The 24,974-nt window shown below is 40.3% G+C and overlaps 4 protein-coding genes across 6 annotated transcripts in view; 2 read left to right on the forward strand and 2 right to left on the reverse strand.

Annotated features, from left to right (window-relative positions):
* Positions 1 to 4,761, reverse strand: part of LOC116848981 (E3 ubiquitin-protein ligase listerin) — a 6,829-nt gene extending 2,068 nt beyond the window's left edge. The window contains exons 1-3 of the mRNA XM_032825675.1: positions 4,611 to 4,761; positions 4,102 to 4,311; positions 72 to 4,015 (exon numbers count right to left, since the gene is read on the reverse strand). Of these exons, the coding sequence (XP_032681566.1) occupies positions 72 to 4,015; positions 4,102 to 4,311; positions 4,611 to 4,655 (4,199 nt within the window). The 5' untranslated portion in view covers positions 4,656 to 4,761. The remainder of the gene's footprint in view (positions 1 to 71; positions 4,016 to 4,101; positions 4,312 to 4,610) is intronic.
* Positions 4,762 to 4,954: 193 nt separating this feature from the next.
* LOC116848984 (glycosylphosphatidylinositol anchor biosynthesis protein 11) lies at positions 4,955 to 6,242 on the forward strand. Its single transcript, XM_032825681.1, has one exon. The coding sequence runs from the start codon at positions 4,994 to 4,996 to the stop codon at positions 5,690 to 5,692; it is 699 nt and encodes a 232-aa protein (XP_032681572.1). The 5' UTR covers positions 4,955 to 4,993; the 3' UTR covers positions 5,693 to 6,242.
* Positions 6,243 to 6,604: 362 nt separating this feature from the next.
* Positions 6,605 to 9,361, forward strand: LOC116848983 (alcohol dehydrogenase class-3). Of its 2 annotated transcripts, XM_032825679.1 has the most exons (8): positions 6,605 to 6,749; positions 6,932 to 7,123; positions 7,411 to 7,654; positions 7,802 to 8,022; positions 8,120 to 8,336; positions 8,464 to 8,594; positions 8,659 to 8,933; positions 9,049 to 9,361. In XM_032825679.1, the coding sequence occupies exons 2-8, from the start codon at positions 7,103 to 7,105 to the stop codon at positions 9,074 to 9,076; spliced, it is 1,137 nt and encodes a 378-aa protein (XP_032681570.1). In that variant the 5' UTR covers positions 6,605 to 6,749; positions 6,932 to 7,102; the 3' UTR covers positions 9,077 to 9,361. The 2 variants fall into 2 exon arrangements, with proteins under 2 accessions (XP_032681570.1, XP_032681569.1); XM_032825678.1 differs by having other exon boundaries at positions 6,634 to 7,123.
* Positions 9,362 to 9,405: 44 nt separating this feature from the next.
* The window catches only part of LOC116848982 (proteoglycan Cow), a 181,398-nt gene continuing 165,829 nt past the window's right edge, over positions 9,406 to 24,974 (reverse strand). For both annotated transcript variants that reach the window (XM_032825676.1, XM_032825677.1), the window contains exons 7-10: positions 17,701 to 17,923; positions 14,721 to 14,880; positions 13,539 to 13,765; positions 9,406 to 12,235 (exon numbers count right to left, since the gene is read on the reverse strand). In XM_032825676.1, coding sequence (XP_032681567.1) covers positions 12,105 to 12,235; positions 13,539 to 13,765; positions 14,721 to 14,880; positions 17,701 to 17,923 — 741 coding nt within the window. In that variant the 3' untranslated portion in view covers positions 9,406 to 12,104. The remainder of the gene's footprint in view (positions 12,236 to 13,538; positions 13,766 to 14,720; positions 14,881 to 17,700; positions 17,924 to 24,974) is intronic.

Below are 24,974 nucleotides of genomic sequence, written 5' to 3' on the forward strand. Positions count from 1 at the left end.
ATATATATATATATATATATATATATATATATATATATATATATATATATTCAATATATATACAAGCTCACTTGAATTCAATGAGCATCGTGTTCACGATATTCTGCGTGCTTAACAGCACTGTTTCGAGTCTCTTGATGTTGAGTCCGCTCGGCTCGAAGCTCTCAGACTCGACGAGAACTTTGTCCTGTTGTACAAGCTCCGCCACTATGTGCTTCAACATATGATAAGCGCCGAGCTGAATACTAGGCACAGGAGACTGCAGCAATTTCAGAGACAGTTCCAACATCTCGTCAAAGTTGACCGTCTGAGTATCTTCGTCACACTTCTTGAACAGTATATTCCTGTCGAGTATGCTAACTGCTCGTCCCAAATAATCCAACGGCACGATAGACTTTACAGTGGCTGCATCTTCATTATGCAAGTCGGTGCAAAATATCCAAGTCCGCGCAATACAGCTGTGTATGTCTCTGGCAAATACGTTTTTCCATTCGTCCAAGAGCGCAGGAGGTAGCTCTGACATCGGTTCTTGCTCGTGCTTATTCATCAAAGTTTGAAATTCATAATACAGTTGACTAACCGCCGCCATTAACGCCGTTACTTTGATGTCAGTGTAGTTGCGTTTGGACTTGTCGACCGATTGTTGCCACATTGTGAGGGATATCAAGGTGAAGTCCCATTGCTCTTGCGTCAACTTCGCCGGAGCTTCTCGGACCAGCGTCGTCAGTGTTCTTATGACTTCTAGTGGCAAGAGCATTTGATCCCATGGGACATCAGAAATGTCTTGATCCAAGAGTAGCAATGTTGAATCCTCTTTATTTATATATTTTTCCATCACACTAGTATTGGCTGAACCGTCACCTTCAAGACGCATTGCGATTCTCGTGGCGATTAGCATGTAAATGTCATTGCCTGTTAATAATGGGAGATTATCAGACGTCCAATAATCGTTGAAAACTTGCATCTCTTGCACTCGCGCTTCCTCGTCGCGTTCCTCTTCGCTGTTCCCGCAACTCTCATAATATTCGACGGGATTCTCGTTCGGCTTAAACTGGGCGTAATGCGTACGGATTATATATGGCAGCATGTACCCGTAACCTGCGTAATTCGTCCGTATATGAGACAGCACGTCGTCGTGAATGTTCTTCTGGAAACGTTCTTGCAAGCTGATGAAACTGCTCTTAAGCGAGTCGAGGAGTTTGTTCACGTCATTGTAGTGTTTGATGGATTTGTAATGTTTGCTGTAGATTTCCGCTACGGTGGCCACGTTCACGATGTTCACCAAGATCTCCGTAATTCCTGGCAAATCCAAATTATACGATTCAGCATCTTCTTGCAAGTTAGAAGGCGCGTCGACCTCGTCGACCTCGGAACGTCTCAGCTTCTTGTGCAGATTATTAAGCAAGTCCGCAGTAAATACAGCCCACTCCAAGCAGGTCGCCGTGTTATCAGAGATCGTGTCGTTCGTTAGATCGACGGACATGCATTCCTGGAAAATCCGTATCTTCCTCTCGAGACTCGACATATATAAGTTGCCGGTCGCTATCTCGCCATAAATCGCAACAGTGGTTGCTTCGGCAGTCCACAGTTTAATATCAGATGCCGTGAGAAACAGCAAGATAGTTTCCTCGCAGTTCGATTGTGTGTCGTCGTCATTGTTGATTATAACTTCCAAGACATCCGTTGCCAAGTCTACCAATGTATCTTTGATGTGCGCGTTGTACACCTTGCTCCAAATAATGAGCGCGCATCTCTTGATGAGATCGTTGAATTCGGAACGTGATAATATTTGACTGCTTTTGACAAGTCCCTCCTTCCAACTGTCGCACACGGCAGCGACGGAAGTCGAGTCGCAGTCGTCATGTCCTCGCGTGCACAATTCGAAGAGTGTCTCCAGTATTTGCACGGCGCTTGATATTGTCCGTTTGTGACTCCATATCAGTGTCATCAACTTTGTGATAAATTCGATTAACTGCATGGAGCAAACTTCATCCGTCCCGCTCAGTGAGTCGCAAAGAATCGACACGATTTCGTTCGCTGCTTCTTCGTTTATCAATGCGTCCCCAGTGTCTGAAGTCTCAAAAGCCAACAAAATCAGATCCTGATTCTTCTCCGGGTCATCGTATTCGGGCGAGACGATTTCCTTGGCCATATCGACCAGCAGCTTGGTGACGTCAGCTTGAGTGTACCAATCCTTTATTACGCGATCATTTCTATTGCACTTGGAGAGACTAGAATATATAACGCTCCTCGTGATCGAAATGTCGTCCAACTCGACCAACGACTTCAAAACTTTGTCTTTCTCCGTATCGCTTATATATGTGATAAAGTAGAATATTAACTCGACAATTTGTCCCATGCTTTCCGGATTCGTGAGCAGCAACGGCCTCAAACTCTCATCATAAAACTCGAAGAAGTCCTTGTTAGATTGGAACGACGTCGAAAGCGCGACGAACAATTCCCTGCTCGCGAAATGCTTCATAACTTTGTTGAGCGGTCCGATGTATACCGTGGACTGCCGGTCGTTGATTTTGTTGAAGTAGATAGCGCAAAGCGCATTCACGAACTCGTGGAGTTCCGCAGTGAACAATGGGTCCGCGTCGACTTTGTTAACACTGACCTCCGGTGGTTTCGCCACGACGTCGTCCGGACTGCAGAATTTCACTTTCAACTTCTTCCGGCCACAGTCTGGTGCATGTTTCAATGTCAGCAGGAGCTCGATTTGGGCGTCCACAGTGTACGACACCGCGCTCTCCCACGGCACGTCTATGAGCTTGTCGAACAGCAATCGCAGCTCGATCCAAAACTGCTGTATCAGCGGAACGTACGACCTGTACATCTCGTTGGTGCGATTTTTGCTCCAGTATCGCAACAAGTGTGTAACTTCGGAGAAAAGGAGTTGCTTCATCGTCGCGGTGTTTTCCGTCATACACGATTCTACGACGGGGACAAGCTGTTCCTTGAAGAGGCGAACGCACAGATCCACATTCTCGGCGTTCACGACAATGGAGTAACGCAGACACTCGATGAAAGACGTCACCACGGCCTGCATCTCCGAGCGACTTATCTGCACGCTCTTGACGGAAAAGCCTTGGCGCATGTTATCGAAAAAATTGACATACAGCTGGTCGGTATTGACGTTGAACTTCGGGAATTGACTAACAAAAGGCAGTAGATTCGGGTAAACGATACTGGCACAGCATTGGCCGCCAGATCGTAAGACGCGCCACAGCTTCGGCAAAACTAGCTTGTCGACACTCACGACGGTATGCCAGTCGTCGATCTTGTTTATAGCTACGAGCATTGACTCCCACACGGCCGACGAAATTCCAGGCTCGGATTCGTCGAGGCTGTTGATGATTGTAGTCATGACTCTTTTCTTCTCCTTCTTCAACAGATGTTCTGCATTTCCTATTATCGACGTCAGCACGTTGAAGAAGGCCGTTTTGATCGGCAGGACGTCATGTTTCGCGAGTTTCCAGAATTTCGAACTGGTCAAAATCTTTTCGTGAATACTCAAGGTGTTCTCGATCTCACGAGGCGGGATTTTCCTGAAGTAAGAACTATACGCCTGTAGATTCGACACCAATACTCGCTGATACTTTGTTTCCATTTCTTCACTGCTAAGAGACTTTTGTGTCGACAATGTTTGAGCTGTCCTGATGGTGATGTTGTCATTGATATACATTAAAATTTCCCATTGGCAATGAACAATCGCGTCGACCAATTTCCACGGTGGAAATGTACTGTTAAAAGAATTGGTAGCAGCTGAAGCAGCCAGAGGATATGTGTCGTACTGAGAAGTGAACCAAGCACCGGCCAGTTGCTTCAAATACATCGCTATGCTTTTACCCACACGTTTGACAACTGCAGCATGTGCCAACTGTGTTGCCTCTCTCACTCTGTGATCTATGTCGATGGAGAGAGCGCAATACAATCGTGGCCAAAATGGTAGCATGCCTTCCACAGCTGACAGTTCAGCACTCTCACACAGGGTCGCGAATTCTTGCAATGCCTGTGCACACAGGATTTCCTTCTGTTAGCTTAACTTACAAAATTCACACCAATTGCGTCCAACTAATAAACTGATAAACTAATTACCTTATACTTTGTGGTAGCATCTTTCTTATTCATCTTCTTCAGTACTACTTGAAAACTGGAGTCTACATTATTCATTTCTACCTCATTCAAGTTACACAAGGATAGGCCAGGTAGAACAGGAACATATCCTCCATCCTTGACTGCTGAGAAGCCAACAAAATTGGGCATTGCAGTCCCCAGGAGTTCTGCACTGCGACTGCTGTTTGATGGCTGAAAAATATCAAAGTATAGCACAATGCTGCAAGCATATCATGGAGTCAGTGTGATGTAAGATAATGCTATTAACAAATAATGTAACGAAGATGACACTAATGAAACGCAAATATGACTATATATAAATTATTTATTCATATAACGCTGAAAACCGAAAACATATGTCAATAACAAGGACATTCATAATAAATGTAATATTCATAAAATATCAATACATAATATAATATAGGTTATATGATTAAATCATAATTTATACATCATTCGCATTTATGCAATCACGTATAACTTGCGCTTACCCGTGCATTATTCTTGGTTCGTTGCGCCTGCTTGTTTTTTCCCATGTTAACGCTCCGATAGTAAGTTATGGACGTTTTTTAACACATAAAAATTTCAGACACTTTACGTGTTGAGTGGTCACGTTTACGTCAGCTGATACGTTAACCTCAAATGTACATGCGTCAAAACGCTACAACGTGAGTCGGCTCCTCGACTCTGCTTGCTTACGCTTTTTCTATGTGCCATAACCCTGAAACGTGATATCGCGTCTGAAGAAAGACGTGCATTCGTAGGACAAAAAGAAGAGTCCTAAACTAATCAGCTTTGACTAATAAACTAATAATAATAATAATAATAATAATAAACTCCGACTAATCGCACAAATAACACTCGATGCCCCAAGATGAATGTCGGACGCAAAACCGAGCAAAGACTGTTGCTATCTTACTGCTCCTTCACCTGCATTTATTTCCCCGGCATCTTGATATTAGCGAAACTCAACGACAATTTATACAACGTCGGCAAGTACAAGTTCTTACCTGTGCTGTTGATCTTCGTGTTCGCTGAAGTGATAAAACTGCTGTTTCCTATGGTGCAAACGGAGGCACCCACCATAGTCAAAATCGAGCAACGGGCGTTGCCAAAGGCCAAGAAGTCCTGGGCGAAAAATCTGAGGGAGATCTTCAAGTTCTCTCTCGTCGCATTCGCGTTGTCCATAGTCTACTACATTGCGATCGTGCTGTTTGGCGCACCTGTGCTCACAGATCATGAGGAAACCACTATGCTCGTGATCACTTTACTGACTCTGACATTTGTGCCCACCAGTCTACATCTGGGTGTGGACAACGCCTTGGACGTGTTAATGGGAGCACATTCTCAGAAAGGCAATATCCTCGTGGATGCTTTAAGGATCAACATACAGGCAACAATATTGGGTACGTGGCTGGGTGCCACTGTGATCCCCTTGGACTGGGACCGTCCATGGCAAGTTTGGCCAGTTCCTTGTGTCATAGGTGCATTGTTGGGCTACCTGATTGCTCATTTCATTACCCTAGTCAGAACTCTTCCTGCCCTCAAACTGCATAGAAAAGTTCATCGATAATACAATAGACTATGTACAATAACAGAACAATATTGCACTTGTGCAGTGATTATCACTATCTAATGGCACTTGTTTCTGAAGTAGACACTATTGTCATATTAATTGATTGTTATCTGATTGCATTTTTATAGGTATGCTGTAATATGTTAGAAATAGTGGAATAATAATTTATTATTGTTCATTTCTTATTCATTATGCATTATTCATGTAAGCATTTGTAATACTTATGACTTAGAGAGAGAGAGAGAGATTGCGATGAATGTATGAATTAAAATTATATAACTGTACTGTGTAAATAATAATCACATTTTATGAATTACAGTAACATATACATTATTATAGATTTTAATATGGGCAATTTCTCCATTCGTATATATGTACATACATATGTAATAAATTTTATCTTATGTAAATGTGTAACCACAAAAGTCATAAATTGCATCAAATTGATCAAATTTGATTTTATCTTAACTAGCATATGATAGTTACGATAGATAAGCATATGACAGATGGATCCTAAGGATGAAAATAAAGGATTCTAATTGATTGATTCTCTTGTGCATCATATATTATGTTACGCAAAAGTCTGTTCAGGTTCTCATGGACCTTCTACATAAGCCATTAATCATATCTAAAGCCCGGTCTACATAACTTGCAAACGCAAGACGCAGCCCGCAATAGCTTTTTTCGCGACAGCTAATTGGAAGCATTGGAAATGATCATTGAAAAGAACAGACCAAAAATGTCTATGTCATAGGGCCGATTGTTTCAATTTCTTGGTAAACTACTTGGCCCAATATTTTTGAAATAGTTGCATATACATAAGTTTTATTGCGCAACTACTTTATAATACAATTATAAAACTTACTGCGTAATAAATCTTACGTATACATGATTATTTTAAAAATACAAGCCTTGATAGTTAAATCATGTGTCTTTGTTTTTTCTTTAAATTGGACAGACAAATATTCAATTATTAGCTTATCAAAAGGTTAAATAGGGTTATGAGTTGTATGGGATATCATTCGTACGTTCTGTTTTCGGGCGAATATAATTCGTACGTTCATTTTGTTTCTTTAAGAAGAGGAATTTCCGAAAAAATATAATTCTAAAGAAAGTAACAAACATAACCCAAAGTCAGCTAACGTAATATCAAAAGAATTAAAAAAACCTAATATTTATATAATCTTTGCACTCTATTATCGAAATAATCAGTGAGCATATTTTATTATTGCGCAGTCGCAACGGTTGGAACATTCTGAAAGAAGAAGACGAATGTGTGGATATTTTCCGATCATATATGATTGTTTTTTAGTATCTACTACGTTCATTTTTTTTTCCTGTAATTGAATGATTTCCAAACAGAACACTTTTTAAATTAAACGAGTGTACAGTGAATTTGAAAAAATAATGTCAGATACGGTTGGAAAGGTAAGGATCGACATCAATTTCAACGAGTTTCTGCACTCTCACTTTTATCTTTTATTGTTAATTTGTTTGTTTATCTTTTATTGCTAATTGTTATTATAAGTTTTCATCCGTTATTATTAATTATGACATTTGCTGTATTACATTTTTCTTCTATTTTCTTTTTTTTTGTTCTTATTTCTCTCTTTTTCTCTCAATTTCTAATTAAATATCTCTGATACTATTGTACCTAATATAATCTAATTTATCTATAAAAAGAATTGAACCATTTGAATTTATTATTATGCCAGGTCATCAAATGCAAGGCTGTTGTAGCATGGAAGCCAAAGGAGCCTTTATCTATAGAGGAAATCGAAGTAGCACCACCAAAAGCACATGAAGTTCGTATTCAGATAGTAGCTGTGGCACTTTGCCATACAGATGCTTATACTTTAGATGGATTGGATGCAGAAGGAGTGTTTCCCTGTATACTTGGTCATGAGGGCAGTGGCATTGTAGAAAGTGTTGGAGAGGGTGTTACCGAATTTCAATGCGGTATGATTGATTACAAAATAATTGATTGTATACTATAAGATTGCTCTATAAATTATTGTAAATCATATCATGTTCAAGTTGCAACCTTTTATGCTATCCACATTATAGGTACTTAAAAAATCACACTATACATATAAGTAATTTTAGGTGACCATGTTATACCGCTTTACATTCCTCAATGTGGAGAGTGTAAGTTTTGCAAGTCACCAAAAACTAATCTGTGTAGCAAAATTCGTGAAACTCAAGGTAAAGGTATAATGCCTGATGGTACATCTCGTTTCACATGTAAAGGACAAACAATTGCACATTTTATGGGCTGCTCTACCTTTTCTGAATATACAGTGCTGGCAGATATTTCTCTTGCAAAAGTATTAATACTATATATTTTAATGAGATCAATAGAAGACTATAAATTATCAGAACAGTAAGTTAATATTTACAACTTTGTTACATGTTCCACTGTAGATTACACCTGAAGCACCATTGGACAAAGTGTGCCTTTTGGGTTGTGGAATATCTACAGGCTATGGTGCAGCTTTAAATACTGCAAAGGTAGAGCCTGGAAGCACCTGTGCTATTTGGGGTTTAGGAGCTGTTGGTTTGGCCGTAGCATTAGGCTGCAAGAAATCTGGCGCATCTCGTATTATTGGCATAGATATTAATCCCAAAAAATTCGAACAAGGTAAATTAACATAATGAGGACAATAAGAATACTGAAAAGTATCAGCTTTCTCATGAAATTACAGAAGACAAATATAATAGAAAATGTTATAAACACATTCATGTGCAGGTAAAATATTCAATTGCAGGTAAAATCTTTGGATGTACAGAATTTGTCAATCCCAAAGATCATGACAAACCAATTCAACAGGTGTTGATCGAGATGACAGACGGTGGGTTAGATTACACCTTTGAGTGTGTCGGAAATGTAAACACTATGGTATGGCAGACTTGTTTTATATATATAAAAATAAAACAATCTTTCTGTGAAAAATGATTTTTAGAGAGCTGCCTTGGAATCCTGTCATAAAGGATGGGGTACATCCGTAATAATAGGAGTAGCCGCGTTTGGACAAGAGATTAGTACCAAACCGTTTCAATTGGTCACAGGTCGAGTATGGAAAGGAAGTGCATTTGGCGGATGGAAGTCAAAGCAAAGTGTACCAAAGCTGGTAAATGAGTATTTGTCCAAGGAATTACTTCTCGACGAATTTATCACGCACTATTTCTCGATCGAGAAAATCAACGAAGCGTTTGATTTGCTACATTCGGGAGATTGGTAAGTCTTAAGAAAGTTTATCGTGTATAAAAGAAAAGCGTATCGATAATATAAGATGCAAAAAATTGCGTACCTAGTCTACTATGAAAAGTAATGATGTATCTTTCTGTTCTAGCTTGAGAGCTATTATAAAATTCAAATAATATCGTCCTTTACTTCTTGTATTGCGATATATGGCCTGCTGGTTTTTGGTGTCTTCCGTGATTTCTATAAAGAAAAATATTAATCTTTAGACTGCCATTTTCCTTTGAAAAGTCACTTTTGTGGCTATAAAGCCACTTTTGTGGTTTTCCCGGCAGCCTAAAGGTTAAATACGCGATGAAACATAAATATGTTTTTCGCACTTGTTTGCGAATTGCACTTACTAATGTTTGCTATGTATTTGTACTTCATAAAATATTCAATAAATAAGTACTCAATAAATTTTATATCTTCCGTATCACACACGCAGTCTCTACAAACATCCCACCAATTTCTACAACAATCTTTATTCATAAAGAATTCTTACAGCCACATGTACAATACCAATCAAGTGAGATATTTACGGTAGCTCTTGAATGAAGTAAAAATTCTTTACGCTTTGATCAAGTGCATACCTTACAAAAATCATCACGGTACGAAGGTCACTGACGATGATTTTCTCATTGTATATAATTATGTATATACAATATGCAAGACTCGATAAAACTATTTACGTTCGCTTGTAGTTTATATTAATTAGTCTAGATCGACAGTACAATAAGTCAGGCGGAATGCAAATTGCGCTCGATGCAGGAAGGAGTATGCGTTAGCTCATTGCGGACGATGTCGTTTTTATCAGTTAAATATGTAGATAAAATTTATTTTTTTTTTTATTTTAGTGTCATCTACATACTCTTATATGCGCAAGATTAATACGCCATGTCCGTTAAGGCAAGACATTATGGATGAACCGATAACGATCAAGATATCTATGTACGAATAACAAAAGATAAAATGGGAGGGGGGGGGTGCAATTTCTCGCTTATAAAAATAGATAGTTGAAATGATAAGTGTTATCATGTAGTATGTGAGTCAACGAAATGAAGCGTATATCGATAGGAAAAATAATATAATCAACAGACGTTGCATGTTCTCCATGATATCTTAATCAAATATTTCAATACATACTATTTTGCCTTTGATCCATATATGATGAGTATTATTTTCCCTGAATATCTCGCAGAAGGAATGCATGTCGCGCGAAGTGAAACGCGTTAGGCTCGCGAAATGAATCGTCACTTTCATCATTCTAAATGAGACACGTGTAATTTGCATCGGCTATCTCTACGTAAATTGCCTTCTAACTCTAGGGGCATATTCACATAGTCACACTGATCTTTTTTTTCTTTCTACGGATTACATGTTACTCTAATATCTACGGTGTACCACACACTCTTTAAGTAAAAGTTGTAAGTAAAAATGCTTATAATTACAGTAAATGCAGACGAATCACGACGTCAAACATTTTCTAGCTTCGTAGAAAACAATCTCTCTCTTTCTCTCTCTCTCTCTCTTTCTCGTCCTTTCTCTCAGTGTCGCGTGATAGATGTTCTCCCGATTGCGCGTGCGAAAAATCGTGATGCTTGCATATCTCTCTGCGAATCGAGCCGCGCGATATATAATACAGAATGACAATAACACACCGTTTTCCCGTTTACTTCTAAATGAGCGACCTCTCAATAACCAACCCTCGACATCCTAACACGGTCGTGATTGAACTGCGGTGTAGTATGAAATAGGTCGTTAGCGAGTATGAAATAGGTCGTTCTTTTTATTTCATGTAATCTTACACTAATTTCATCATAACGCAAGGTGGCTACGAGAGAAAGAAGAATAACTTAAAAGTGCGCTCCGCGAGCTTGCCCGAAAGAACGTAATAAATAAGCGAGATTTTCTATTACCGCGTTCGGCGAAACACAGCCGAAAGTGAAGTGGCAAGAGCTACGGGAATCTATTTCGCTTCATGGATCAACTAAGTTTTCAGCAGGTGCAAGCGCGATGGTAGAATGAAGACGCTTACGCTCGCATTTTTACTCCGTCAATGTACTCACGTTCTCTCTTACTTTCTTTCTTTCTCTCTTTCCCCCTCTCTCCCACGATTAACTCGATTCCGCATGGTTACTGCATTGTATCACGTAAATCATAACTGTCATAATTATCATGTCCAGTGACGTTACGATCGATATCGAGTTAATCTAGCGATTAGAAATCATACACACAGGGCGCTCCACTCATGTTTCCTCGTTAAATGTTAATTTTGTGTCAGTACGCGTGGTACGTGAGTTCTGGCCGATGCGACGAAATTATCCCGCGTACTGTTACGTGTCCTTCTCCCTCCGTTTCCCCCCAGTCAGCTCTGTCTCCCACAGTTTCGCGGATCTCTCTATTTTGTATACGCGTAAATAGTTCGTAATTATGGTATTTATAGACGAGTTGTGCACGGAGGTGCCTCGGTAGGTGCGGAGGTAATCCGCCGGTCGGTATTCAACGTGGCTCGTAAATGCGAAATTCCCTCTCTCCCTCCCTCTCATTACCTCTCTCTCCCTCTCACGTTTGTTTAGTCGCCGGCAACCCTCACACGCACTTTCGGTCGTATTTGCGTATTCCCTACACGGTCTATCGGAATATTGCGCGGAATTACGATTGCACGGTATCTATGGCATTCGGTGGCGGCGAACGTCGTTAGTCGGACACGCGGTTTATTATTGCACGACAGGCAAGACACTCGCTACTTTAACGTCGATTAGAGCTTCCTAATTGGGACGAAGGACTAAGATCGTACGACAACGCGACGATGATCTCTCTTTTCTCTTTCTGTCCGATCATCTGTCCCTTAACTCTGTCTCGGGCCAGACTAATCCATTAACTAATAATCGTCGTGCTTTTCGTTGCTCTCGGAACTCATCGCTTAGGCTCACACGTTTCGTTTTATCGCACGTGGATCGCGGCCTCGATAAGACGATCGACAGGCGGCTTGGCGACATGGAACACCCACGATCACTACGGCGGTACACCCAGAATCGGTGGACGATCGGACGCGGCGCATGCCCTCTCGCGAGAAAAGAATGCTGCCTTCCGATCGCATAGACGGTATCGCTTATGTCGGTTGAAGTGCTGTATTCCCGTTGCTGGCCGCCGTCCCTAATACATCTAAAAATCTAATGGTTGATCGGCCGAGCCTTCGAGGTCCTGAGCGGAATCGGTGCCACCGTCCTCGTCGTCATCGAGGTCCACGCTGTTGGTCTTGAGGCCGCCACTGCTGATTTTGTTCACGATTGTATCTGCAAGGTAATCATTGATTAGAAAAAAAAGAAAAAGTGTGGAAACACGAATAGTTTTCGAACTGTGACCGATTTCTTGACTCCGGTTTTATTTATATTATTTTCAAGTTCCAAGTTTTCAACGTTGGGTTCATATTCTATTGAGAAAAAAATTAATATTTCCTCTGTATATCTGTCAGGACAGCACTAATAATTTATGTTTTAGTTAGTTACATCACGCTATTATATCTGCGTGTTGGTTCTTACTCCTCTTTACTTGATTCTTTATCAAAAAGAACCATATAATCTCTTTATTTACATAAACTTTATTATTATATAAATTATACACAAGATGTCTGGCACGCAAAGTGTCCCATATTTCGTGTACATGATTAGATTAGGTCAAATTGGAGATAAAATTTTTCTACTACAAACAACCATGTAAAATTTTGAGTTATTAATTATAGAAGATTGCTGAATATGATCACGATGCGTGATATGGCAGATAAGTTGTGATAGCGACGTCTGCCGTCATATTTGTTTATAGATTAGATCACTAAACTGAACAAAAAGATCCTCTACCATCTTGCTAATAACCACGTAGATTTTTTAGTTATTAATTACAGAACAATAGCGGACGATCGCACGCGATAATCCATCAATGTTCTTTAACTACAAACTTACGGTGGTTATTAACAAGATAGTAGGAGAGACTTTTTTGTTCAGTTTGATATAATCTATACGTACACATGAAATATGGGACACTTAATTCCGTGTTAATAGTTGTCACCTGAAACTTAACTCATGTGTGAGACACTCAGATTTTTATTCAAAGTTAAATCCAAGTTTTTCAATTGAATTCTGATATATGTAACATTTATATCTGCAATTGCGTGATTTAACTGAAAAACTCTCACGCTAAGTTTAAATCTGAGTTCTTCACTTGAAATGAATTTCAAGTAATAACTATTAAATACGGGTCTTAGAGTCAGACATTTTGTATATTATATAAACCATAATATATAATCTTAGAGTCAGACATTTTGTATATTATATAAACCATAATATATAATCTTGACTTGAAGAACTACACTTGACTCAGAAAATTTGAGACTTAAAAATTTCGACAGATAGAATATTAAGCTCCGTTCGCCAGAGATACTTTTATTTTTGTCATTGAACAATAAAAATCTTTTATACAGAAACAAATCCAGGATTTAATTGAAACACTTTATTGCCGCTTCTTTGTTGTCTTCTCGATGCGCCAGACGCGTTTAATCGAATTTCGATACATTTTTTCCGTATTTATTACACAAGTACATACCGCAATCGGGCTTGGTGCCACGCGTTCTGGTGCCAGCGAACTCGACGCCATGCGGATCGACGCACCAGCAGAGGCCAAGGCCACGGTGGCACTGGGTGCTGCGGTAATATCCTCGCGAATCGCAGGCGGGTGCTGAATCCGACGATGATCGTCTGCGCACAGCGGCGCACGGACGTTCGGCTTTCGAGAAGCAACCGCACCATTCGGGCCCGCTCACGAAAATATCGCTGAAAATACAGTGCGTTATGCATCAGAAACTTACCACTTTCAAGGATTACATGCATGTCGTTACAATAACGTCGCCGAGGTACTCAATTTACCATCGCACCGAACTTAATACCGTAACACCAAACATAATACTATTAACAGCGTCGATATCGTATCAATGATGGCGATGATGGTGATGTACAATAATATACGCAAATCTGCGAGAAATCCGATATGAAATAATATAAAATACATGAAATAGAGAAATACTAAAAATGAGAGAAATATAAAACAATCCTTTAAGTAAAAATGTAATAGAAATAATATGAAATATATTAAGTAGAAAGAAATAATAAAAATTATATAATATAAATGTAATGTGTAAATATAATATAATGTAATATAATAGAAATATAATAAAAATATAGAAAAAAATAATAGAAATTATATAAAATAATATAAGATTATATAATATAAGATATATTAAACTTGTAAAGATACACGACAACGCGAGTGGCGAAAGATTTATGGCGTAGGAGCCCGAGAAAAGGACGGTTTTTACATATCAGCAGTCACACGGGGCACGCGTTCGGAGAGGCGGCAGTAGTAACATCACGCGTCTAGTCAGACCAGATCGTATCCGGCGCGATACATCCCTCCGCGCCGGCACATTCTTCATCGTTGACATTTCTAAGTTAACATCTGCGCATTCAATTTCCATATGCGTTACACGTCAGACGGCGGGTGTTATCGTCTTTGCAAGGGCGTACCTACGTGCGTACGTAGTCTGAATCTATCGATCGAACTTATCTCAAGTTCTCAGTGCGCAGAGCATGCACTCTGAGCGGCGAGCAACGTAAAACGTTAACTGCGATGATCGTAAAATGTCACACTGTCTCTTGTTCCTCGCGCATACACAGGAATTCACACAGGAACGACGCTCTTTCTCTTCCTCTTTCTCTCCTCCTCCCTTACCTGTCAGTGTCGCAGGCGTCTAGGAAGGGCTTCAAGCACGGCTCATTCTGATCGTGTTCCAGACCGTACAGCTCGGAGAGCGAGAGCCGGCCGTCGCTGTCGCTGTCCAAATGTCCGAACATCCACCTGACCTCGCTCTGACAACTGATCGGGAAGTGACCTGAAATGCAGTATTCTTCTTTATCGTAAGTGCCGTTAACCGCCTACAGCTAATGCGAAAGAGGATCAATAAGCGCGCACGTACAAGCCGACGAGAGTCTAGTCTCGCGGGGTCGTGCAAATCGATATAGCGCGATAAGCGAAACAAGAAATCGCATTATCGGGATACGCAAACGCGCGCAATAGAACACGCTGTAAAACATCGAGCTTTCAACTGCAACGATTGCACCCCGTTCGAGTGCCTTTCGATTTAACATCTCGTCAACACCAGACCTACCAAGGGAGTTAAAATGTTTTGTGCGATATAAATCGTTCCTGTGACTCCTCATAAAAATTCCTCACACTTGGAACGGTGCATTGTATATTTTGCACACATTCATTGCGATGGCCGGCGCTAAGTTTCTCGTTTACACCTCGTCGATCACCCCGGCGACAGTCATGCGATGAATGTGTTAAGATATGTATAACACGCGATTACTTAATCTACAGGATTACAACTGTATTTAATAACAATGAAAAGCACAATGGAAAAAATGTATTAGTAAACAAATTACAAATTTTTGTTTATTAGAATAAAAAGTGCAAATAAACATTCTTTCTTCTGCATTTCTGCCAAAAACCTGTCGTTTTGACAGCTTTGACATACTGACAAGAAATACTTATTCGATAGGTACCAATAACGTATTTACTTATGCATGCTTTTACATTGAGAACAAATTTCTCCCGTACAAGAAAATATAAATTTTCATGAAACCTTAGTTTCTTATAAAATTAACTCGATTTGAAGAAAAAAATTTAGATTTAAATAAACATGCTATTACACGGAAAAAAATGTTTGGTTTAATTAACGAAATTTCTGATGAAATATGGACCAGAAATTCCAGCTGAAGTTACTGGAATTCTATTCGAGGTGACAAGATTTCTGACCAACTTGAACAGAATTCTGGTGACTCCAACCAAAATTTTCTGGCTCGTTCATATTTTACTAGAAATTTGGTTAATGCAACCAAAAATGCATAGTACCCGTACCGAATAAAGATTTCCTTTCTTTTCCGATATTTTTTTCTCTCAATGCAGAAATAGGTAATTAATTATCGATAGCGCCAGCGTTAAAAAACCACAAGGACTACATATTCTCGTAGTCGACAATTCCATGGTAGAAGCGTCATTAGAAAAATGTTCATGCTGTGCAAGTGCCGTTACCGTTAACGCAGCACGCAAACCCCGTAAAATAACAATTTATTCGGCAAATCCTGCCCTTGAATGGAATCCTTTAATTGTTACAACCCCCTGGACTATTTTCTTGCTGTGAGCCAGGCGTGTTTAGCGAAACCATCCTCCCCCTTCTCCTCTCTCTCTCTCTTCTCCTCTCGATTCAAATGGAATCGTCCGGTATAGAGCTATGCGCATACTGCACTTTGTTTCGCCTCGGGCAACGTAATACCGTAAGATCAACACAGGAGCGGTACCGTGAGGACAATATCGACAGACAGTGCCCAAAGTAATCGCGACGTACCTAGGGCGGGAAACGATTCATTGTGCGGGGACAATTTCGAACTGGTACGAAACTGATTGTCTCGAAGTCGAATGGCGTGCACTGTCGGTACTTCGAAACTACCGGGTAGATCGTACGTCGCAATGTCCATCCCCTTCTCCGAGGACAATTAGTCTCTCTTGTACGCGAGGACCTACGAGACGTCCCATGGGAACGTTTCAATACGCCCCGAGCACATTCCGCGGTTATGCGCGTCGCCGGCTGCTTAACGCGACTTTTGGCCGTACATATGTACGGAAAATGCTCCACATCGAGTTTCGCCGCGGCGGAAAACTCGACGTTCGACATTTTAATCAGCGACGGAAATTTGAAAAAAAAAAAAAAGAAAAGAAACACTTTCGGCGAGACGAATCTCCGGAGAGCGCAGCGCGAGCAACAAAAGCTCGCTTCTCAGTCAATTTCACATGGATGGCGAAACAGAGGGAATCACTTGCTGCTTGATTACACTGAAAGAAGGATTTTGTTGTCGAAATGAAAATTTAGTACAACGAAACAGAATTTACTTGAAATGGAATCAGTCAAATGTTCGGTAATCACAACAAAGAAATTTAATTGCCACTTGTGCGTTTTGCATCTTCACAATATATTCTATTTGACACAAGTAAAACAAAATGGTAATGTCAACGAAATCTATTTTAGTATTTTAGTTCCAACAAAAATAATTTTTTTATTGCGTGCTTCAGTTCAGCAGTTCAACATTAAAAGAGATTTAACATTAGAAATTAGACAATCAACAACAGACATCTTAAAGCTTCATTTTTGGACTATGAGCGAAAACAGAAGACCTCTGGTACACAGAAAAAAAGGATTCGTTGAATTGGCGTGACAATGATACAATTACATGCTTCTTGATAGAAGAAAATAGAATTTTTCTAGCTCTTAGAGACCAAATTTGGTTAACCAAAATAAAAAACTAGAGATTCTGTTTCCCAAAACTGTTGACAAAAACGCGTTCAGTTGTTTCTTTGTCATGTTTACTCAACCAATCTTTTTTCTCCGTGTACATCAAGCAGCGAGGTATATGATTCAATCTTATCTCTTTAAAACCAAATAAAAATGTTAATTCACGCGAACTCTCTAGCCCTTTGCTCGACCAAAGCATTAATTAAACAGATCGCCGGCTGAAGTGAGTTACGATAGTTCGAGGATTTGTTTGTGGAAACCCGCATATATCGACCGTCATTTTGCTTTGCAAATGGCCGTACTGCTGTGTCGGAAATATACATGTATACGTATTGAAATTTGTGCTACAGGTTCTCTTCCCACCTTTGGGCTTGGGATGCTGACGGCGGTGCTTGGAGTCTGCCATCACGACAGAGAACCAATCCAACAGACGATTGGCCATCGCAGGCTTGGACGACGACGGGCAATCCGTATTTCTGGACGGCAATTGCACGTTGTACATCGCTTTCAACGGCGACTGGGTCTTGTCCATCACTTCGTTACTCATCAGATGCTTGTCGTCGTACCTGTTCGCATTAATGAGAGCCTGCAACATCAAACATGCAAAAGTAAGTCGTGTGCGTGTGTGAAGCACGTGCGCGCAGACTCGCCGCAAAATTATGAAACGTTGAAGCAGACGGTATAACTAAATGACACAATCGATACCTCACTTTTTCCCGTTCAAGCGCGGGCCGTGTTTCATAAATATTATGCCATCTCATTCATATTTTCCGCGCCATAAATTTGAAACAGTAATCATATTGTTGCTGCAATTCTCCGATAATTAACTCTGAGATACGTTTTTCCGCGATAAACATAACCAACTAAATTGTTTATTTCGATTCTAGCGATGTTTTGTTATTCAGGACATTTCGGTGACGCATTTGAACGAGGAAAATTCTAGGCGATTACGCATCTTCCGCCGTGTTATGCACGTAAACACGTTTGCGCGAGGCGCAATCTCTTAAAATACGATAATTCCCTCCTTCCACCGTGAACGTAATAACAATTGTATGCAACGTTCACTGGCCGTTAAACGAAAATTGCGGAACGGGATTACACGACGAAAGTAAAGCAGTGATAAAAAAAAAAGAAAAAGAGAAATTAGCTTATCCGCTCTCCCGAATGCAGATGTGACTGCAGTCTGCTGGCGGCACTTCGTGCGCACGCAGAACTTGAGCCAATCTGCGAGTTACGGAGTCGATCCTCCCCTTGCGAGATTAACAAGAGTCCGCCGATTTGGGCCCGGCGAAGTTTGTCCATCTATCTGTTCAGCTATCCATCATTCGTCGCACACAACTATCCGAGTGACAAGATTTCCGCCGCGGAGCGCGACGCGAATTTCGAATCGGGCTGAGCAAATAAATTCTTTTTTTCAGGAATTAAGCGACGCGCCGCTCACTGCAACCCATCGATACTCCGCGTTCGATCGCGGTCGCGCGTGGAATCTCGAGCGACGCGCGGGTAATAATTAATTACGTTAGCTGCAATCAGTTCGTTAATCAACGCTCTCTACTGTCATTCCCGTCCTGCCGCGCCTACTGGAACCGTTGAATGATCTCTCGATTGCCAATTCGTTTAATCATATCGCCGGGCCTCTCACTTGCGCACGTGCATTAACCTCAATGGCTGGGCTCGATTAATTACGGCCGGACTGACGTTGACGTGTGACGCGCGGACAAATAATTCAGCAATGGATATTTCGCGTAAGCTAAAAATTCGCGACAGTCCCGGCGATCGAGAAACACCGCGGCGTCTCGCACGGGGCGTACGCGTATCATAAATAATCTTTTCATAAAATCCTTTCAAAAATTTCATAAAATTCTTATATTAATGCAAGAGTCCTTGCTGCCAGCCTCGAGTCTAATGAGACTTTTTCGTCGGATTATGAGCGACCTACCCTCAATCAAAATGGTGAAATATATTAATTTATATTAATTAATATTAATTTCCGGATTATGGTGAAAGTGAAAGACTTCTTATATACAGGTAGAAAATATTGGTTGATTAATGTGACAACTGATTGGAGGATACAGAATTTTTAGTTCTTAAGGACTGAATTTCACAAAAGCAGAACAACAAAAACATATCCTTCAACAAAAACGTAAAACAATCTTTCTTCTCTATACACATCAAGCAGCGAGGTATATAATTAAATAAAAAGTTTATCTGCTTAAATCCAAATCTTGTCTTTTTAATAAAAAATCAAAATTCTTACTCTCAATTTACATGAATTTTATAATTCTCAATGTTTGAATTATGTGTAGTTGAAAACGAAAGACCTCTCATACATAAATAAAAGAGATTCGTTGAATTGATATAACAACACAATTCAACGCTTTTTGAGTCAAGGAAACAGAATTTCTGGTTCTTAAGAATCGAATTTTGTTCACGGAAAGAAATTCTATTTCTTTCAACAAAAATACATTCAACTGTTTCTTTGTCATGCTAACTAAACATTCTTCTCCGTATGAAAAGCGACGAAGTATATATGATTAAATCAAAATCAAAGTTCGTACCCTTAATTCATGTGAACTTTACAGTTTTAAAATCTTTATTTGGATTTTAGTCGCCACGATGGCGCTAATGTTGAATCTTGACAGGAAGTTTTCGTGAGCGACGGTTTTGTTTAAAATTTCACCCAAGTGACAGCAACGTTGCAAGAATGTACTAATGAAACTAAGATCAGGAAATCCAAGATCACTCCACGTTTGAATATATTTCCTGCAAGAAGACACTGCCGGAGCACGAAGGGACAGTTTGGACAAATAATCAGTCGCACACAGAGAAAGTTCCGAATAGTTGTATCACGATGGACTGCGAAAGCGCGCGCGAAATTTGAGCGGGGCGGGGGCGATGGCGCGTTACATGAAGACAGGCCGGTGTAATTTTATTGAACCAGTTTAATTAGGCGCCGGATGCGACTCAAAGTTTCGCGCCAACTTGTCATAAAGGACGCTGATATACGACGCTAGGTGTAATTAATAATTAGGGAGCAGCTTGCGGGGAGGCTTCCAGTTGAATTCCATTCTTATGGCGTAGTCCGCCGCGCGTGGAATCTCTGCCGTTGCGCTCGCTTCGTTTAGCTCGTCTAGCTCGCGCGTCACAAAGCGCGTTGCCATTTGTACGACGCTAATTTTCTACCCCGGGGAGAAATGTCAAACTCCTCCGTGACAACCAAAAGTTGTCGTGCGTGTTTGCGTAACGCGTTTCGAGTTCAAACAGATTCAGCCCTTTTCGTATCTCCGGGATACACGATGTCCTGAAACCACCGTTTTCGTCTCTATCAGCGAGATTCTCCCTTACGCGGGGACAATCCTCTTCTGGCGGAAATTCAGACACTACACTCTTTCGCCCCTTTCTCTCTTTCTTTCTCTTCTTCCCTCTCCCCCGTCTTTCTCTTTTGCGTATTCTCAACTTTGTTAATTTACTTCAAATTCCGTTAAAGCGCGTCGCGCGTAAAACTAAATGCAGAATAACGTTTTGTTAGCAATTTGCACCCCGATTTATGAAAATTACTACATTTCCTGTTACTTACAAACAGCGTCGTCGGCAAAGTGCATTTCTACAAATATATCATGGCCAGAGGTTTAAATAGCTTCAAGAAACTCGCATATTTATCAAATTTTACGGAATTTCCAGTATTTTATTTCGTCTCAACACAGAAGTTGTAGCAAACCGATATCATCTTCGCGTTGGAATTACTTGATAGAATCGAACTATTTCGAGCAGATAAGCTGAATTCCTCCTCGAAACAGAGAAGAATATCACTTGAAACATAATGCCGTTTTATATTCCCGAGATAAAAATTTCAACGGACTTTACTTTCGGATGGAATTTTAACTGAAGATTTCATTACTACAAGATTTAATGTTAAAATGTAAAGAAGTGCGAAAAGGAGGATGGAATCCAATTAAATTTTCGCCGAAGAAAACTCGACCCCAAACTCACCGAAGAATTCGTAGTCCGGAACGCGTACTTCTAACAAAATGCGTAAATGCGTATGTATGTATGTGTGTATATGTGTGTGAATACATATATATCTGAATATTCTTCTCGCTTTGTACGAGTGTTAATTTCCTGAGGCACTCCGTTCAAGAAGGTAATATCTTACGCTAGCTTAAAGTAATTCATGAATATACTTTACTTGTGCACTGACCTTATTTTGACCAAACGGAGTAACGCGTAGAAAACCTGCCTTTTCGAAATATTATACATTAGATATATTTTTCGAATCACCTATGGCAGATTACTCAGTTGTGTTACCTCACATTTCTTTCTTACATTCTTTCGTGTCACTTTGGTTTATATCAGTCTCTTAAGTGGTATGTTCGAGGGAATTTCGTGATAAAATATTTTTCTTGATTCAGTCGAACTATAATTTTTTAACTCACTCACAGTAAATGCAAATGGAAATATTAGAATTAGAAATATTTTGTATTAGATTTTTCAAGATTCTTCAAAGAAAATAGCAATAGAAATCTAGATACGCTTAATAAAAATCCACCTCCGGGAAATCATGCAGTCATTTTAAATCACTACTGAAAAAGTCTTTACTTGAAGTTTGAAACTTGAAACTTAATAAGACAGATTTGAATTATTTATCCAGATTTATTTATATTATTTGAATCCAGATTTAGTCCTGTGTTAATAGACATTACTTGAAATTTGTCTCAAATGAGAGACCTAGATTTAGAGTTAAATGAGTCTCAGTTGAGTCGCGCGCGACAGAGATATAAAAGTCACTTATATAATTCAACCGAAAAATTTGGATTAAACTCTGAATACAAGCTTGACTGTCTCACATGAGACAAACTACAAATGACAACTATTAATACGCACATTAATTAAAATCTGAGTGTCTCGCGTGAGAGAAGTTTCAAGTAACGACTATTAATACGGATTTTTATCCTTTGGCTGAATTTACACGGCGGATGTATATCAATAGACGAAGTTAAAGCAACGATCGCTAATTCACACGTTGTACACACAGCGCAATAAAATCCATGTTCATTCAACGTGACCACTCGTAATCGCCTCGAGCAACGCAACAGAACGACGGTCCCAAGGTAAACCAATAAGCGCAAACCGGCAAATTCGAGAGTCGCGTGTACGACGAAAAAATTACACGTTCGCGGTGAGTTCGAGGGATCACATTTAAGAGCCCGAGGTGTATTCGGAGATCAATACGTCGGCAGGTACTCGAGAGCGGTTCTCTTTGAGGGCCGACATAATCCCAATTTATGTACGCATCCCTTATTAACCCCGGCCCTCGAAATAAAAATTGATCCTCCTCTTTTCCGTTCTAGCGCGCTACGTAAGCGCACGAATCCAAATACCGGGCTTTACGACGTCGACGAGTATCCCCCGAGCGCGACTCGCCCGTCTCATTGGTCGGCTATATAACCCCCCTGTGGCGGTGGCTCTCTCCCGTATTTTCGAGCAGCCCAGACGAAGCGTCTTTTCATCGATCGACGGAGAGCGTCGCCAGACGAGGAGCCGTAATAACGTTACCTGCGAACGTCGCGCGAGACCAGAGGGAGCCCAAACCACGACCACGTCTTCGGCATCGACGACGATGATGAGGCCCCGCGCGCTCCTTAATTCGATCCGCGAGCGGAGAGATCTAACGACAGTCGGGATCCGATAAATATTGCAAAGCCGGCCCGCGAAACGATAATTGACCAAGTGTCGCGCGGCGGAACGGTGATTCGTCCGCTGTGACATGAAATGTTTTAGATCTAGAGACCTCCCGAGCCGTATTACGTGAATTATTCTTCCCCTCGGAATCTATGTCCTTTGTTACGTTAGAATAAGATATTCCCCTTAATGATAATGACACTCGATATAGCGCTCCACTTGCCGTGACGTTCCACCAATCGATCGTTACTTGTGTGCCGTTGAAGCTCGCAACTTCCTGATACTCCTTCAGGTATTCATTACGTTACACTTGATTTCGTGCTGACACACCAAATCGAGCGCATCTTAATGCAACTTTGCGTAACTTTCGTGATGTAACGTTATGTAATATCTACGCACAGAAAAATACATTGAAGCAAATGTAACTTGCTTCAAATATTTCAGAAGTTCATATTCACAAGTCTATCATGAGCACTGTGAATATTTTCTAAATACATTCTGAATTCTAGTAAGCTTTGCATTTCAATAAAAAATGTTAAATTGAAACAAAACTTCAGTTATTTGCTTACTTGCATAGAGTCGAACTATTTCTTTCTTCGATAAAGTTTTCTAATATATTCTGGTAAAGAGAATAAATTCTTCTCTTCAGGACATGATAATGAGCTTTTCTCAAGTTTGTAATGAGTACATTTCAAAACTATTATCAAGAAAATATTTTCTGTTGAAGATAACTATTACTTAAGAGTAAACTGAGTAATCACTTTTTTTAGACCATTTCACTGGTATTTTTTGTAGAATGTGATATTTTCCTGTATGTTTACAGTTATCAATATCACCTGATTTATATGGCAATTCTGTTGCAATTTATTGAGTATCTGTATTTTTATTTCAATAATATGAAACAACAACAATAATATATGTTTCATATCCGACATTTTCTGCGATTTTTATCAAACAATTTACGTATATCCCTCGACATATTTTGCACAGAATTATGTATTGTAAAAAACACTCAATCAATTTATGTAACAATTATACAACATTGTATAAAAAGTAATAAAAAAGAGAAAGAGGGAGAAAAGTATATTCGAATAATATGCACGTACAACAAATGTCTTAAAGGCTTAAAGAGACGACGATTCAAGTGGGCGTTTTCACGAAAATCTAATAATGAAAGAGACAGACGCCGAGATCCTTAAATAGAAGACAAAACAGATCAGGCAAAACAAATTTGCGGAAGCACTCGGAAACAACGAACTCCGTATTCCTCGGTTAAAGGGTCGCGCGAGATTTTATCACGGAAGCCGTACTTGGATTCAATATGCGAGCATGGAAGTTACGTCGTGTGTATTACGTAATACATACGAGCCGCGAGGTAAGGCACTACGTCCGGAATAGCGCTATCGTTATCTTCGAACTATACACGCGCGTACATCGGCGGCGCGCTCATAAGTTAATTTAGCATGGCGCAACGAAGCTTTAACCCGATATTCATGGCTGAGCAAATGTTACAAAGCGGAGGAGATGTAACTGATACCGGATTAGAGACAGCCCGAAATACCTCGCGACCTACAAAGTTAACGCCCGCTAGGTCAGAGGCGTCGTGATATTAGCGCTACTACATGGCGCCACCAGGATGGACGGGACGTGAGAGGGAGAACTTATATCCACCCCTCAAAGTCACGTGCTCAGTTTTATCGTACCTACATTCTTCATGTCGTCGGAATGCGACGCGGAAAGGGTCGCGGGAGACCTTCGTCGGCGACGACATTAATAATGTTTCCGCCGCGCCGTAATCGATATCGAGAAGTATCGAGGAGCAAGAAGACGGGAATGTAGATCACGTTAAAGCCGAGTCACTCGATTACCCTATGCCGCCACATGCGCGACTCCGATAATCGCTCAACATTTATTTATGACGCTCGCCGAGCTCAAAAAAGAAGAAGTGCTCTCGCAAT

The sequence above is a fragment of the Odontomachus brunneus genome, unplaced genomic scaffold (genome assembly GCF_010583005.1).
Source record: "Odontomachus brunneus isolate Ranch 3 - 2012 unplaced genomic scaffold, Obru_v1 Obru_scaffold_103, whole genome shotgun sequence".
NCBI classification, from domain to species: Eukaryota; Metazoa; Arthropoda; class Insecta; order Hymenoptera; family Formicidae; genus Odontomachus; species Odontomachus brunneus.

Bases quoted from the DNA above. Each gene is read 5' to 3' on its own strand.
- LOC116848983 (XM_032825679.1), top strand. From the start codon at position 7,103: ATGTCAGATACGGTTGGAAAG. The intron at 7,124-7,410 runs GTAAGGATCGAC...TTATTATGCCAG, and splicing joins TGTCAGATACGGTTGGAAAG to GTCATCAAATGCAAGGCTGT. The intron at 8,023-8,119 runs GTATTAATACTA...GTTCCACTGTAG, and splicing joins CAGATATTTCTCTTGCAAAA to ATTACACCTGAAGCACCATT.
- LOC116848984 (XM_032825681.1), top strand. From the start codon at position 4,994: ATGAATGTCGGACGCAAAACCGAGCAAAGACTGTTGCTATCTTACTGC.